The following is a 17,445-nucleotide window of genomic DNA, read 5'->3' as shown; positions in this document are numbered from 1 at the left end:
GTATGGTGCGCAACTGCGCATCGTTATCTCATCTTAACAGATAATGGTCCTTTCCCGGTACTGTGAAGGAACATTTTCTAAACTCGACAGGTGCAACTATTAGGAAGGAGGAGCGCAAGAAATGGTTTATTTGTTTCTTTGCAGTAGTTTGGTCCGTCTGGATGAAAAGGAACAGGAGACTATTTCAGAATAAAGAAAAAAGTGTGGAAGACACCATTAACATGTCTTTCCTTAGCTACCAGGAGTGGGGGTGTGAAGATCCCTTTTGTTGTTGATGGTAACGTCGAAAATGACAAACGGGAGATGTTCTAAGTCTTGTAAGTTGCTAGGTGGCTACTATTAGTGTTGACTTGTTTTAATTCTTTGTTTTTTCGCTCTACTTTTGTGTTGAACTCTTTTGTTTTAAAAAAAAAATTTGATACTAATATGTTTTAATAATTAATATATGTTATTTGTTTTGTTAATTAATAACAATTATATTTTTATCTAAATATCAGAAATATTTAGTATATAAATAATAATTGTAAGACCACAAACTAAAAGGAATCAAAGTAAACTCTTTAAATTATTCTAAGACTTTTCTTAAAAAGAAAATAATTCACAATAAGTCTTTATATTTCAATTCAGGATAAACTTTTGGTTATTCTGTAAAATTATAAATATATTAATTAAATTTTTAGCTAAAAAGTATTTTTTCTCAAAATAAGATGAAACAGATATATTTTTAGTTTATAAATTAGAATTAAAAATAAACAACAAAAAAATTCTTGGTAAACAATGAGATGAATTGGTACATAGAAATAAGGAATGCTAATGTCTCCAAAAAGATAAAGGGTGCACGTTTTTTGAAAATTAACATGCTATTAAAAATTAAAAAAAATAAAAAATAACAAATTTTATATTAAATTATTGAAATAAAATATAATAGAGTTAAGATTTATTTAATTAATACTTATAATATTTTTCAATAAAGAGTATTATATATTTTTAAAAATATTATATATATAATTATAATTTATCAAATTAACTTATATATTTATATATAAATATATATTTTTTCATATTTTCAATATATATTATATATTTTACATAAATAACTTATTTGTATATAGGTAATTAGATTAGATTCATTTGGATGACTGGATAAATCCTCCGACTCAAATGTAGTGAGTAGAAAGGGTTAAAAACTTAAAATTACGTCAAAATAAATAATAAAATAACTTTTGTAACACCAACACACCCAGGCCAATAGATAAGTAAAATCTAATACGCTATCAAATATTAATATTTATGAACCTCGAAATTTAATTTAAACATTAATCTGTAAACAAAAATATTATACATTTCCAATTAAGGCTACATTTTAATGAATAATAATGTTTACATTGGAAAGTCGGAGATTACCCTTACCCGTTTTATTATAATCCATTGTTATAAACATTAGCTCAAGAAGCAATTGAGGTCTAAGTTCAAAGTTTTTACACATCAATCTCTTGGTGTTATAAAACAAATTTAAAGGCAATTAAGAATAATAACCCATATATAGTATATTGTGATATCATTTTTCGAAAATGTATTGAAAGAATTGATCTAATTTGTTGAGATGATAAAGCATATTAACAAATAATTTAAATTAGCATATTAACATAGATAGTAAAGCAAAAATAACCTGTTTATTAATACTAAAATTTATTTACCAAAGTTGTATTATACGATTAATTAAGACTACCAAAAAGGAAGCCTTAAAAAATATAACAATTTTAATCCGAATAACTACGATTCGCACTATTAAGAAAATCGAATATGAAGATAAACACAATTAAACACAATAAAACATAATTAAGAGTTGGTATTTAAAATACAAATAAGCAGTGTAGGACTAATCCTAAAATTCACTGCACAGTTTACACAAAATTTAAAGTATCCTCAGAAAGACCATAAAAATATAAAAGTCCGCAGAAAATAAAATTCATAACAAAATCAAAAAAGCCTCATCTTGCCACCGTCGATCAAGAACCCAGTTCTGGGAACAAAAGTTGCGGGACGACGGTGGAGACCTGTAACTAGTTCCGACCAACACGCTTCCTAAACAAGGAGAACAGAAGCTTCGAACAAGGGATAAATACTTATTGAAGAGATGATGCTGGTACCCTTGAACAGATGAACAACCCTGCAATATTCACTTCTTCTTCTGGGCAGCCTTGGTGACCTTGGCTCCGGTAGCGTCCTTCTTCTCCACATTCTTGATAACTCCCACAGCCACAGTTTGACGCATGTCCCTGACGGCAAAACGACCAAGAGGTGGGTACTCAGAGAAGGTTTCCACAACCATGGGCTTGGTGGGAATCATCTTAACAAGACCTGCATCACCATTCTTCAAGAACTTGGGCTCCTTCTCAAGCTCCTTACCAGATCGCCTGTCAATCTTGGTCACAAGCTCGGCAAACTTGACAGCAATGTGGGAGGTGTGGCAATCAAGCACTGGGGCATAGCCATTTCCGATCTGGCCAGGGTGGTTCATAATGATGACTTGGGAGGTGAAGTTAGCGGCCTCCTTGGCAGGGTCATCCTTGGAGTTTGAGGCAACAAAACCACGCTTAAGATCCTTCACTGCAACATTCTTGACGTTGAACCCAACATTGTCACCGGGGAGGGCCTCTGTAAGAGCTTCGTGGTGCATCTCAACAGACTTAACTTCAGTTGTCAGTCCAGTAGGTCCAAAGGTCACAACCATACCAGGCTTCAAGACACCTGTCTCAACACGTCCCACTGGCACAGTTCCAATACCTCCAATCTTGTACACATCCTGAAGAGGCAGACGGAGGGGCTTGTCTGATGGCCTCTTTGGCTCATTGATCTGGTCAAGGGCCTCAAGAAGGGTAGGTCCCTTGTACCAGTCGAGGTTTGTAGACCTCTCAATCATGTTGTCTCCCTCAAAACCAGAGATGGGAACAAATGCGATTTTGTCTGGGTTGTATCCGACCTTCTTCAAGTAGGATGAGACTTCCTTCACGATTTCATCATAACGGGCCTTGGAGTACTTGGGTGTGGTGGCATCCATCTATAGCACAGAAAAGCAACAATTAGAAACTGAATAACTAATCAGAAAGGGACAATCAAGTCATATTCTATTTAATCATCTCACCTTGTTGCAACAGCAAATCATCTGCTTGACACCAAGGGTGAAAGCAAGGAGAGCGTGCTCACGGGTCTGACCATCCTTCGAGATACCAGCTTCAAAACCACCAGTGGTGGAATCGATGATGAGAACGGCACAGTCGGCCTGGGAAGTTCCAGTAATCATGTTCTTGATGAAATCCCTGTGTCCGGGAGCATCAATGACAGTGCAGTAGTATTTGGTAGTCTCGAACTTCCACAAGGCAATATCGATGGTGATACCTCTTTCACGCTCGGCCTTGAGCTTGTCGAGCACCCAGGCATACTTGAAGGACCTCTTGTTCATCTCAGCAGCTTCCTTCTCGAATCTTTCGATCACACGCTTGTCAATACCTCCCAACTTGTAGATCAAGTGACCAGTGGTGGTCGACTTTCCTGAGTCGACGTGGCCAATGACCACAATGTTGATGTGAGTCTTCTCTTTACCCATGATTCCGAACAAAGATCTGCAAATAAAATAGATCCGTGAGATGTGTATTCGGAACAATCTTCAACACATGATAAACAAACCAAAACCAAAACAAAACCTAAACAAATCCTAATATGCTCTTTGAAATAACTTCAAACAAATTTAAGACCACGATATCTACACAATAATAGAAATAAAGCAGACACAGAAAGTTTCAGCAGATCGGGCGAATAAAATAAGATCTCATACTTAATTCTCTATACAAGATTTAAAAGATAGAAACATGTTATTCACAGAAAACGCAACAGATCTATACAGAGATAACCAGGAAAAAATCGAAACGTGAAATATAAATGATTTTTCAAAGGTGTTTCGCTATCGTTTTCAATTAAACAAGGTCATAAATCTAAGCCAATTCATTTAAAGCCTCAATATAAATAAGACAGAAATCAAAGTCCGTTAAAACAAAATAACTGAAGAGCTAAACAATACAAAAATAACACTAAAAAATAGCGAAACATAAATCAATTGAAAAAATCATGATTTGTGAGAAAAGAACATGAAATATGAAAACCGATAATTGCCTATCGCATGCAGAATCACATCACATCACTGAAACAAGAATAGCGCAAATCAAAGAAGGTAAATAAGAGAGAACGAGAGATCGAACCTTGGAAGAGCTAGATGCGCGAAAAACCCTAGCCGCAAGTAAGAGAGAAGAGTGTATGGGAGCAAAGTGAGAATGAGTGATAAGGGTTAGAGGGATATATATAGCAGAACCTAATTTGGTACTTTGACGTAATTGCCCTCAAATTTGTGAATTAGATTCCGTTTGTGTCCCCGTTGTTGTGCTTATCTGGCGCAGATTTGAACCCCAACGATGAGCCAAGATCTCGTTGGTTAACTTACAAAGCGGCGGCACAAGTTTGAGACCTCTCGGGTTAAAGGGTCGACCCGATTTCTTATGGGCCTGTTTTAGGGTTGCTGAATTCGTTTAAATTAGTTGGTATATATTAAGGGTTCAGAATTTCGTTTATTTTTTTACATATTAAAAAAATTTTAGTGTAACACTCAATTATTAGATTTTGTGATATTTTTTTAAATTGTAAGAGCAGGATAATACACTCTCTTTATATTGATAATACGCTCCTCTTGTTAAAATATACTATCAAATATCAATATAAAGAGAGCGTATTTTCCTATTCTTGCAATTTTAAAAAACATCATAAAATTTAATGATTGAGTGTTACACAAAAATAAGTAAATTAGCCTCATAATTTAGATGCATTTCAAGACCTAAAAAAAATTATATGCATTTTAAGATCTAATTGAAAATTTTGCAAAATTATAGGAACTAATAGAGTAATTAAACCATTTTTTCTAATATTCTTAAATTCGATAGTTCAAGGAATAATTTGTTGCGAAATAAAATTTTATTTAAGGATGTATCAATGATTGTAAACCAACTCTGTGCCTTTAGATTTCACTCTCTTCTGCTCACACTTTACGCTCCTCTATATAAGTAACTTGCTAACATGCACAGAGTTAATTAGGCAATTACTTTTTTCTGTTATGTAACTACTTGTTGTATTTATGCCAACTAGGATAGTTAGTTAGTGACATTTACACTATATTATATAGCCTAACCTGTAACATCAACAATTGAGATTTACTAATCAAGTTTTCACTCTCTGCAATTCACATCAAGAATTTAGAGTTCAGAAGCTCTCTTCCTTTGTTCTTGAATGTTCAATGTTCATCCCTTGTTGCTCATAGCTCCAACCGATTTTCACATGGTGCGGTGAGTGTGGAGCAAGGTTGAAGAACTTGAACTGTTGGTGAAGAGTTATTGAATCAATTTCTCATCGATCTCTAATCGATCTCTCTCTCCTTTTCAATTATAGTGAATTTTTTTCTTGATTCGATTGTTCATCCTGTTCGATTTCTTGCACTCGAGAAATCTTGATCAATAACTCCTCTCTCCTTTCAATTTCTTTGCCTCAAAGAAGTCTCTATCAATGGCTAATCGTCCCTCGAATTTGGTTCCTGATGCAACAATTTTCAGAATCAATCTTCAAACCCTAGCAAGTATGGTCAGTCAACAAATCAATCAGATTCAATCTCCATGAACTCATGCCTCTTCAATCATAGATCCAACAAGTCCCTATTATCTGCATCCTGGTGAGAGTCTTGATTCACCACTAATCTCCATGATTTTAGGCTCAAACAATTATCATAGTCGGGAGAAGGTCATGTTGCGTGCACTAAACTCAAAGAACAAGATCAAATTTATGAATGGAAGCATCAGCAAACCAGAATCAACAGATCCTTTGTTTGATGTGTGTGAACAATGCAACGATTACGTCATCTCCTGGATCACCCTCTCACTTAGTCCCAATATAGCACAAAGCGTGATGTGGCATAATGTTGCTTTGGATATGTGGAAAGATTTGAAACACGGGTATTTTCAGGACGATGTATTCAAGGTATCAGTATTGTAAGAAGAAATATTCACTTTGAGGCAAGGTGATCTAAACATGACCGACTACTTCATTAGGCTGAAAAGTATTTGAAAAGAGCTGGAGAACTTTAGGCCTCTACCTGATTGCATACATTGCAAGAACGGGAATTATACGTGTGGAACTGTTATGAGAGGATACAGAAATGAGACCTATATCGTTTGTTTTCTCAGAGGCTTGAACGAACAATATGCGACAGTAAGGTCACAAATAATGCTGATGCAACTTTTACAAACATTGAACAAGCTTTTTCACTACTTTTGCAACAAGAAAGACAGTTCCAATGTGGTGAACCCCTCACTAACAACAAAATCTTGATGAACAGCGCTGCTCCATATCAACCCTCAACACAAGGAGGAAGGGGCCGAGGCAGGGGAAGAAGAATTGCTGGTGGAGGAAGAGGACGAACAAAAATTTGTACCTGCTATGGCAAAACTGGCCGTTTAATCGACACATGTTATAAAAAGCATGGTTTACCTCCTCATCTCAAACAAGAAAACAGTGCAATCAACAATGCTATCACTGATGATGAGAATTTTGCAAGAATCAGTGATGACCAGCTAGTAGAGGACAGTAGTGTAGAACTGGAATTCACAAGGGAATAGAAGCATGCTTTGCTAGCCATCTGTCCCTCTTGAAACAATCATCTTTGGATACACACAAACCTCAAAATGCCATAAACCAAATTGTCACATTACCCTCTCATCAAGGTATTGCTTATACCATGTCTGTTTCAACTTTTAAACCTAACTCCTGGGTCATTGACTCAGGAGCAACCAATCATGTAGCATACTGTTTAGAGTTTTTTCACTCATTACATAAAATAGAACCCATACTTGTTATGATGCCAGATGGAACCAATACTGTTACTTCAACAGTTGGGACTATAATTTTCTCTAAAACCTTTTTTTTTTCACCAAGGTCTTGGAACATGCAACTGCTCCATTACCATGAGTGGGTATCATGGTTTTTTCCGATGTTGTAAGTCGGCACGAATGTCGTTGTCCATCCTATTCCACGAAGAGGTTGGGATCAGTCACGTTTCCTCCCCCCCTTCCCCTTGTTTATGATGGTGATGAATTTGTGACATCCCATCCACCATGGTTGGTGTCTATGAGTGCATTATCCTCGTATCTGCCATTTGCTATATTTAATCCAATTTAACTGTAGAAGTAGAATCATCATCCCTATTTGATATCCTCTGCCCATTGAGATAAGTTTTTATGAAATTTTTGGTATTCATAGAAACTGTATTCCAGCTTCTTTTTAATATACTTGCATCATATGCATGTCGAGTGGTTGTCTGATCATTTTATTGATCATCCACCATTATCAAGGGTTGAACTCCAGGTTCCCGACAACGGTGCCAATGTTATGGGGCTTACCTAGAACCAGATGGTGGTTGGACTTGTCTGTGAGGTCCAAGCGCTAGAGGAGGGTGGTCTCCGACTTGGTTTACGTCTGAGAGCCACCATCCGAGTTGTGTATGTGAAAGAATGGGGGTGGTACCTGCAAAGATACTCCGGTGCCTAAGTTAGCAAAGGAGTAAGCAGGTTTAGAGTATTGGAACTTGAATATACCTGAAGGGTAGGTGTCAATGTATTTATAGGTGATGAGCCAATAACCACCATTGGAATAGTTTCACTATTAGTGGTGAATAATCGCCCCCTTTTTCTAGGGGCAGTGTGATCTCTCTTCTAAAAGTGGGTGAGAGATATTAGGGGAAGTTATAACTCCTTGAAAGAAAGTTATTACTTTGTAGCATTCTGTCTGACTTATTGAGAGGTTGGTTACTCGACAGCTATCTTATGGACTTTCTTTGATTTGGACCTGGCTTATATTTTGGGTTAGGGTATGAACACCTTCCTTAATTATCTTGGAGTGTTATATCTATGATAAATAGCTCTCTTTTTTTTTTTTCTGTAATACATATTCAAAATATATAAAAGTTGCTTTATTCTTTTTCTATTCTCATAATGACTCTTCTTCATAAATCTTATATATGCATGTTAGAAGGCAAAATTTTTTCAATTTATTTTGAGTTTTTTTTTTTTATCAAAAGTTAAAACCACACAAATTATCCGTTTACCCTATTTTTAATGGCTTTAAGTTGAATATTGCAAGCAAAAAATAAAATGAAATATTATACACACTGCACACTAACATAAGTTAAACGTTAAAATGATCCTAAAAGATTACATTGTGTCAATTTTTTTTTTCATCAAACATTTCAAATTTCTCTTAAGTTATTTATTATTACATAACTCAAGTGATAACGTCTCACAACCAATAGGAGGCAAAAGTCCTGGTTTTTTCATTTTTTTCAAATATGTATTATATGGACACTGGCGAGATACAACCAACCCAAACTATTCTATTAGATGGTGCTTAAAAATGGGCCTTTCTTTTGGGCCCATTATTTTTACATGCTGTTGGCCCAAAACCCAGAGTGTTGACCAATGATAATCACTAACGTTGATTTTACCCCTAATGAATATATAATATAACATGATATATAATAATATAAAGTAGAAAAAATATATAGTCTCCAATATAGACGTTTAGTTGATAAATAAGAAAGATTTTTATTGTGGGAAAAAGAATAGCGCACTAAAAAGGATACAATTTTAAGTGTAGCTCTTGCTGTTTGATGCGAAGATAATAATACGAGAAAAGTTTTATCACTGGTCAATGTTTGAACATATCAAATAAATGTAAATAGAATTTGTGTGTTTTTTTTCTAAATAATTATTGACCATAAAAATATTAAAAATAAAAAAATACATTTTTATATTTACAAGCGGTTGTCGAAATAACAATAGTGAAAATACTAATTAAGATTAGTAATGTGTATAATTACCGTATGAGATAGCAGTAATGTTAGGTTATTAGGTGTCAATTTAGAGTTGGAAGTGAGTCAAACCAGCTCATGAGCTAGTTCGAGTTCGACTCGTTAATAGCTCGATAAGCTAAATTCGTTAGCTAGTAAGCCAAATTTGAGTTTGGAATTGAACTCATAAATTAAATGAGTCGAGCTTGAGGTTGGATAAACTCAGCTCATTAGCTCGTGAACTGACTCGATTATATATATATATGTATAATTATTAATACACATATCCTATATGCATTTAATCTATATTTTTAATATTATATATATACATATGAAATAATAATATATAATTATATATATATATATATTAATGATCTTAATTATTTAAAATTTTATTTTTTTTACATATAATTTTGATGTAGGACATAAATAAAAAATTTATAATTTATTAATAAATAACAATATATAAAATTGATCTCTTTAAATATTTTTTAAAAATATATAAGTTATAATTTATTGATATAAAATTATAGATTATGTATTTATATTTTTATTATTTGAGTCAGCTCGTGAGCTTTCGGTGAGCCGAACTTGAACTTAACAAATAGACTCGATTATTAATGAGTCGAGCCGTTAGCCAAGCTCAATTTTTGCGAGCTGGCTTGAGTTTGGTCTAACTCAACTCAGCTCGACTCACTTCCAACTCTACGTGTCATACTGGACTACTAGTTACAATTACATGTGATGTATCTTAATTCTTAAGTATTATGTGATTATTATTACTATTACTATATCGGATGTACTAGTTAGTTTTGAAATTGAATTGAATTGAATATGGCGATTTGGCACAAACTACATAGTACTTTAGAGTTTAGACCTTGTGTATGTGAATGCGAAATTGATGATACATGATACATTGAACACTCCAGTTAGGTCAATAACGAAGTGCGTGCTTTATCAGTGCGATCGCTTTACCATCGCTTTTTGGACTCGGAAAATGTGGATGGTATTGCAAATTGCAATTTATATATTGGCGGTTTTCTTTTGGTTCATGGATGGCAGCAGCTTATTTGGCGGTTTTGTTTTCTTTTGTTTCAGGTTCTGAACCATTTGACATAATAATTTTTAGATATATTTAATGAATTAAAAAAATTTAATAAAAAAATACTTAAAAAATGAAAAAATTTAGCATGACTTGAAAAAGAAATAATTTAATGTATATTTGCAAAACAAAAAACAAAAAAACAAAAAAAACAAATACAGTTGCTAATTATCCATTATAAAGAGGGTCTTTATACTACTGTAATAAAATAATCAATGCCTCCTGTTCCTGTTTGGGATTTGGTTCTGAGATATAGATCGGTGGCAGTTGAAAAAGTGCTAATGACGTCTTTTTTCGATATACTGTACCACAAGTTCTTTTTTCGTTTGAGCAGTGTGGAGAACTTGTAAAAAAGACTTCGATACTTAAGTCAATCTGTGATCAAGAATTAATAATACTGATGACTTGACTAGCTTTGTATTTTGTGTATGTTCGTCTTGTATTTAGGCTATCTGTATAACGCTATTTAAACCCAAAAGATGTGTACGTTACTTCGGTCCGAGATTCTTGGTATTCTATCCGAGCTGAATCTCGGATATTTCTCATAGAGTCGTGTGATCTGATTTTGACTTGGCAGTAGTTGTGCCGTTGGTTGGACATGGTCTATCCGAAGTATAGCATTGGACCGATTTTATAGGTACGAATCACCTCTTTTTGCTTATCAGAAAACAGACAATCAAAAATAATTTTTCATCCTTTAAAAAGGAAGTATGTGATAGACTGCATTCATCATTAATTTTAGGGGTAAAGTACTAAATTAGTCTCCTACGTTTGGGCGTAACCCTGTTTTGGTTCTTAAGGTTTAAAGTGTCATATTTGAATTTAAGAAAGTTTCATTTAGCTTCAATTTGGTCCCACCGTGAGGTCAAAGATAAATAATTAACGAAATGTCCTACATGGCAGCAGTATGAGAACAAGGTTGATAATTTGGAGAATAAATACAAACTCCAGAGGCACAAAATCAACTGTGAGTGCATCAATATATGTATTTAACATTTTTTGTAGTTTTATAGAAAATATTTATTTTAATTATAAGAAAAATGATAAATAAATATATTAATACATCCACGGTTGATTTTGTGCCTCTGGAGCTTGTACTTATTCTCTAGATTGTCGACCTTGTTCTTATACTGTTGTCATGTAGGACATTTCGTTAATTATTTATCTTTGACCTTCGGTGGGACTAAATTGAAACTAAATGAAATTTGTTTGGATTCAAATAAGACACTTTAAACCTTAAGGACCAAAACAGGATTACGCCCAGACGTAGGAGACCAATTTAGTACTTTACCCTTAATTTTAGTCATATAGTTGTTGATGGACTTTTTATTGCCTCAATGGCTTTGTTGCATATGAGATAGGTATTCATGCTTTTGGTAGCAGGTATCAATAAAATATCCTGACTTACCATAGAATGAACACAATCGAAGGGAGTGGATCCTTTCCAGTGAAAAAAAAAATTGGATGGTGTCCAATGTTTAATCTCACCTTTCATTGTTCTCTCTCTTCTATTTAATTTTGTTCCCACTTATAGAATTAAAGGTGAGAGATCGCACTTTGCCACAACCGAAATGAGTTTCTTTTATTTTCTCGCTTTCTACCACTAGTTTCTTTGCCTCTGACACAGCTATTGAGAAATGGTGCATTGGTAGTCTTAGAATTATCCGCAGCATTCTTGTGATAGGAGCCAAAATTGTTAGTATTCATAACATTAATCAAAACCTTAGGATTAGAATTAGAAGCATGCATCATCATTGCCTTTCTTGTTGCAGAAGTAAAAAAAAAAAGTTGTGTTCAAATCTGGAAGTAGTTTGAGTAGCATGATCTGGGATCTAACACTAGCATATATATATTGATCAGTCAAGCTACGAAGAATTCTAATCATATAAGATTAATGTCTATACTATCTCATAGTTTCTAAACCACAACTATAGTTATTGATGCATGCAAGAGTATGTAGGAATTAGTCTAAATTCATCAAGTTCTTCTCATATACTTTTTAGTTTTATACAATAGAAAGTAATAGAAATCTCACCTTGCTTGGTTGAGAACATATCCTCCTTCAATTCTACAATCCTGAATAAATCTCTTTCATAAAAACAATGTTTTAGATCCATCCATAAATCAAAAGCATTATCACACCATAGCACACTTTAAAGAATCTTTGGGCTTAATGATCCATGCAGCCAAGACAATACAAATGTGTTACAAGGATCCCAAGCTTCAACAAACTTTGACCTTTTCTTGGATTTTAGAGAATTCACACTGACCTTGAATGATGATTCAATGTGGTCAATGGTGAGGCAGTGAGAGCCATCCTCAAAGTCTCACTAGATGAATATAATAGTAGATGGTCTAGTCTTGTATTAATGGATCAATTCTTGCTATCTGAGATTGGAATGTAGAAAATTGAGCCATCATTCATGCAAAATTTTAGAAATCAGTTACTGTGAAATTTTTCGTTTGTGGGTTGTTTGGATTCACCACTCCCTCTTGATTATTTGATGCTATTGATAGTCAAATTAAGAGAACTAGCCTTCACGTATTTTCAAAAAACAGATCCTATCATAAGGTGAACAAGTCACTCTTTTTGCAAGCCTCTATATTCACTGCACCATGTTAAATCTTTGTTCAACTTGTAGAGAATGGTGATGAAAACAATAAAACTTACTCCATGAAAGGGAAAGAAATTCAAAAAATAAAAGCTTGTTTTAAGAGTGATGAAATCTCACTCATTCTATTGTTGATGCCAGCTTTATATACACTTACACGTTTATTTTGCTACCTACAAAAGGAGTAATAGAAAAAATATGCTAACAAACTATCCAAACACATTACCTCACAATATTGCACAAGATGAGTAAATCAACAAAATAGTTTTTGAGATTGGCGTCGTGTACTAAAATCGTTCAAGAGTTTTTAATTGCATCAATTATATCTTTGAAATTGATAAAAATGCACCACATTAGTCCTTGATCCGTTTTTCATTAACGATGCGCTAATGTGGTGATGACGTGTAGTAACATATGTCACATCATGATTTGGCCACGTGTAATGGTATGATAACGGGTCGGTTAATGACATATAGCAAGCTAACGTAGACTGTTATGCCACATCTCACAATATTATTTAACCACGTGTCAGCTTGTGTCACGTGTCACAATATTATTTGTTTACATGTCATTTGCTATGTTATCATTGCAGATGCATCAAATTGATCTCTTACTTTGCATTAAGTAATTGATTTTTGTCTCTATAATTAAATGTCATGCACCCAATTAGTTTTTCACCAATTTTTTCTCTCTTTTTTTAATTCAAAATTTGCAATATCTTTAGATACATTAATTTAAATTATATTTGTTCACATTTTTTTAAATACAAGTGAATTTATAAAATCTTTTAAGATTTTAGTTTTAATTATATACATGTTTTTCAACAAAAGTTTAATATAGATAAATTTTTGTAATATATAAGTATGCTATTTTAATAAAAGAATTATTTAATTGATTAAACTCACATTTTTATTTGTGTAAAATCACACATTTTTTAACAAGAAATTAAGAAAATACACAATTTTTTATTTTTTCGATTCTTATAAAATACATGTTTTTAGACTAACATAAAAATATGTTTTTTAATTGAACTCCACTAGAGAGAGAATGAGGAATTTTGATAATATGTATAATAGGTTTTGAATTTGGCCCAATACAAAGAAAAAAAAAAACTCAAATAGTTATTTCAAAAAATTAACCATCCCAACTCCAATTTACCAAAGGAATTCACCCAAACATCCTCTTCTCTCCCAAACCGTCTACTACTCTATCATCATCAATTATCTCACTTCTCTGGCGTTAGAAGCTCCCTCACCGGCCATCAAACAACCATCTACATAGTTATTAAAATAATCATCCGGCTACCTAGTAAAATAACCATCCAGCATTTGTTAATTGTATATACTTAAATTGAATTGAACAAAATAACTATCAAATTAAGAATTAAAATATCCATCTACGTACCTAGTAAATTGAACATCCAGTACATTTACGAGGTAGAAACAAGAGAAACAAGAGGTGCAAGTCATTCCTTTGATGTGCATCTGACATACCTGAACATTTCTCTCATTGAATTCGTCTCTGTCTAAGGTGGCTTCAAAACCAGCATCTTGAATGGCCTCCCAAATGGTCTCCTCGTTAACAAAAGTGGGGTAGAAGAGGACTTAAGCACAGTTGTTAAGAACATATACGTTGCAAAGAGTGGCCGGAACTCAAGCCTCCATCGTTGCATACGCAAGCTAACGCCATAAAGTTTTTAGCCATAGCGGCATGCGAACAATAACTAATGTAACAACAACAATATTGGCCAGAGATGGAAGAGGAGAAGGAGTCGAATCGGTGAGAGTAAGGATGGCGTCGATGAGCTGCGGCACAAAATTGTAAATTAATTAATTTAATTATTATTTGATTTTATTTTAATTTTACTCCTATTGTATAAATTGTACATTAAACTCATTGTCTCTCCATTATTTCACTTTTTAATTAATCATATAATTTTTTATTAAATAATATAATTATATATTACAAAATTTATCGATATTAAATTATTATGAAAAAAAATTTGTATGATTAAAACTAAATCTTGAAATTTATAAAACACTTATATTTAAACAATTTGTGAAAAATAGAATTAACGTAAGCATGCCATGTGTTACTAGCCGATCCGTCATCATACTGTTATATGTGGCCAAACCATGAAATAACACATGTCACTAAGACTTGTTTTTGTGGACAGGACACAAAAACATGGACAGTAAATATCTAAAAAGTATTTGGATAGAGAGACATTGATAATATTTTTTATTTTTGTGTCTACTTTTAAACAAAGAACATAGAATTTGGGAGAATGGACACGAATATTTTATGAAACTTTTTCTTTTTGTCCACATGTAATTACCCGTTCTTTTAAAATCCTAATTTAAACTTTTTTTCTGTATTGTTGTTCTCAGAGAGGTTCTCAAAGAGGTATTCAGAGAATATAAAAAGATACTCTATTTTTTCTATTTTTTCTCTATTTTTTTTTTATTTTTCTTTTTTTATGGTGTTCTTTTTCTTCCTTCAATTAGGATAAAAAGATCAAATTCAACACCTATTAAATCTTTCAATTTACACAATAAAAATTTAAAAAAAAATTAAAATTAAAAAAAATACAAAAATAAATTGTACCTACAAAAATTTAAACGTTGAGTTGAGCAAAAAAATTGAATTGACAGAACTAGAGTTTAGCAAATATATCTCCACAGTGCTTTGGGGAAGAATTAGGTAGTAAAAAAGGAATAAAAGACATAAGAACAAAAGAGAGGATGGTATGAATGATATGTCTATTTTAATTATTTTATATATTATTTTAATTTTATTCATGTGTATCTAAACATAATATTAAACATTATATTAGTGTTTTATATATTATATCTAAACACAATACAAAAAATAAATTTAATGTCTCTTCTATCCTATTCATAAAACCAAATGCAACCTAAAAATTTAGGTTAATATTATTAGCAGAAATGAAGTGAAAAACTAACATAATATTTTATCCATTTTAAAAATATAATTAATATAATTTAAATTTTAAAAATAATTTTAATACACGACCCTAATTTCAAAAATCTTTTTAAAGATTTAGTCTGTATCAGATTCTCCAAAATATCTATACAATATCTTTCCACCTTTTTCACCAACTTGTTACTCTATATGTCCATTGTATCATCAATACTATTTAAAAAAAAAAAGACATATATCTAAACATGAATATACGAATGTTAATTTTTTCCATTTGTATCTCATCAAAAGTCTAAACATACCATTATCAAATTTATATGAAAGTATCGTTTACCAACTTGCAATAGTTTCCTTATTTATTTATTGTGTTATATATAAAAATAAATTATATTCTCTCACCTTATAACGTCACTAATTTGAAATTAATTTTGTATAATTTAACATTTCTTTTATTAGTTCTTTATATTATTTTAAATTTTTATAATTAAATTCTTAAAAAAAACTATTATAATTAACAAAATATTTTTTAAATTAACAATATCCACACTTAAGAATTAAATATAATCTTTTAATACGGTAATTATTTAATTATAAAATTTAAAACAGAAATCCAATTAAAAACTTTTAAATTATAAAAATTTAATTGTAAATTTAGTAAAAATATAAAGATTGATAAAATAATTTAACTTTATATAAAATGTATTTTTTAAAGAAAAAATATGTTTACAGAAAAAATAAATTATCAAATTAACTATATATATTATGTATTTTTGTGCATATATTTAAGTTGTTTTACATATTTTTATATATAATTTATATTGTAATATATTTTATGTAAATAACTAATTTATTTGGTAATTATTTTTGTATACATTTAAGACGATTGTTGTTTTTTATATACATTTAGCCTCTTAATATATAACGCTATATGTTAGTTTAAAATTCAGAGCAAAAAACTTGCCAATAAGAGTAAAAGTGGCAGCAACAATTTGACTATATGTTAACGGTTAGAAAAATAATAATGAAAATAGAACTAACATTCATTTAAAATATGTAAGAAAAATTTGAATCAAATTATATATTATACAAACTTTTAAAAATTTAAAAGTTTAAGAATAAAATATAGGACAAATCACCTAAATAAATTAAATAAGATTCAATTTTATATGAATGTCCTAAAATAAAAACGTTGACATTTATATATAAATTGAATTTACTAAACTCGATTTAGCCATTTTAGTATTAAATCGAATCAATAAGATTCGAATTACTAAGTTTATATGTAAATCGAATTTAGTAGGCTTTGATTTATTATGGTTTCGAATTCAAATTCAAATTCACTTGTTTCGAATTTCATTTCACAAAATCCTCATCCCCCAAAACGCACTATTCAAAGAAAAGTGAGAAAAGAAAACCACAATATTCAAACTGCGAAAATAGAAGACGACCCGAATCGTATCTATTACTTGTTTGTGATATTAAGTCGCTTAGAATTTTATTATATGCGTTATTAGAATTTTTAAACTATAAATGGAAGTTGGAGGAGTGATAAATAACTGTTAGTTAGAATAGTGATTAGAGATTATGCAAGTTGGAGGAGTGATAAATAACTGTTAGTTAGAATAGTGATTAGAGGTTCTATCAGAATTTATAAGTACAATTTTGGTTCCTAAGGTATAGGCCGAAAATTTTTTTCGTCCTAAATCTTTGTTTTTTTTTTTTTTGCATACAAAATCATCACTAAGGTTTAACTTGATTTTAAAATTATCCTTACCATAGGGACCAAAATCGTACAGAGGTGACGACAGAAGCGGAGGCAGAGGTGGATCGTAGAAGCTTCTTCTTCTTCCCTT

General features: G+C 31.8%; 1 protein-coding gene across 1 annotated transcript; it reads right to left on the bottom strand.

Moving 5' to 3' along the window:
• Positions 1 to 1,819: 1,819 nt before the first annotated feature.
• Positions 1,820 to 4,389, bottom strand: LOC130950446 (elongation factor 1-alpha). Its single transcript, XM_057878935.1, has 3 exons — positions 4,257 to 4,389; positions 3,146 to 3,623; positions 1,820 to 3,061 (listed from the first exon to the last, which is right to left on the bottom strand). Exons 2-3 carry the CDS (start codon positions 3,605 to 3,607, stop codon positions 2,180 to 2,182), a joined length of 1,344 nt encoding a protein of 447 aa, XP_057734918.1. The 5' UTR covers positions 3,608 to 3,623; positions 4,257 to 4,389; the 3' UTR covers positions 1,820 to 2,179.
• Positions 4,390 to 17,445: the final 13,056 nt, after the last annotated feature.

Source organism: Arachis stenosperma, chromosome 9 (genome assembly GCF_014773155.1).
Source record: "Arachis stenosperma cultivar V10309 chromosome 9, arast.V10309.gnm1.PFL2, whole genome shotgun sequence".
NCBI lineage: Eukaryota > Viridiplantae > Streptophyta > Magnoliopsida > Fabales > Fabaceae > Arachis > Arachis stenosperma.
This window is presented reverse-complemented; position numbering and strand designations above follow the sequence as displayed.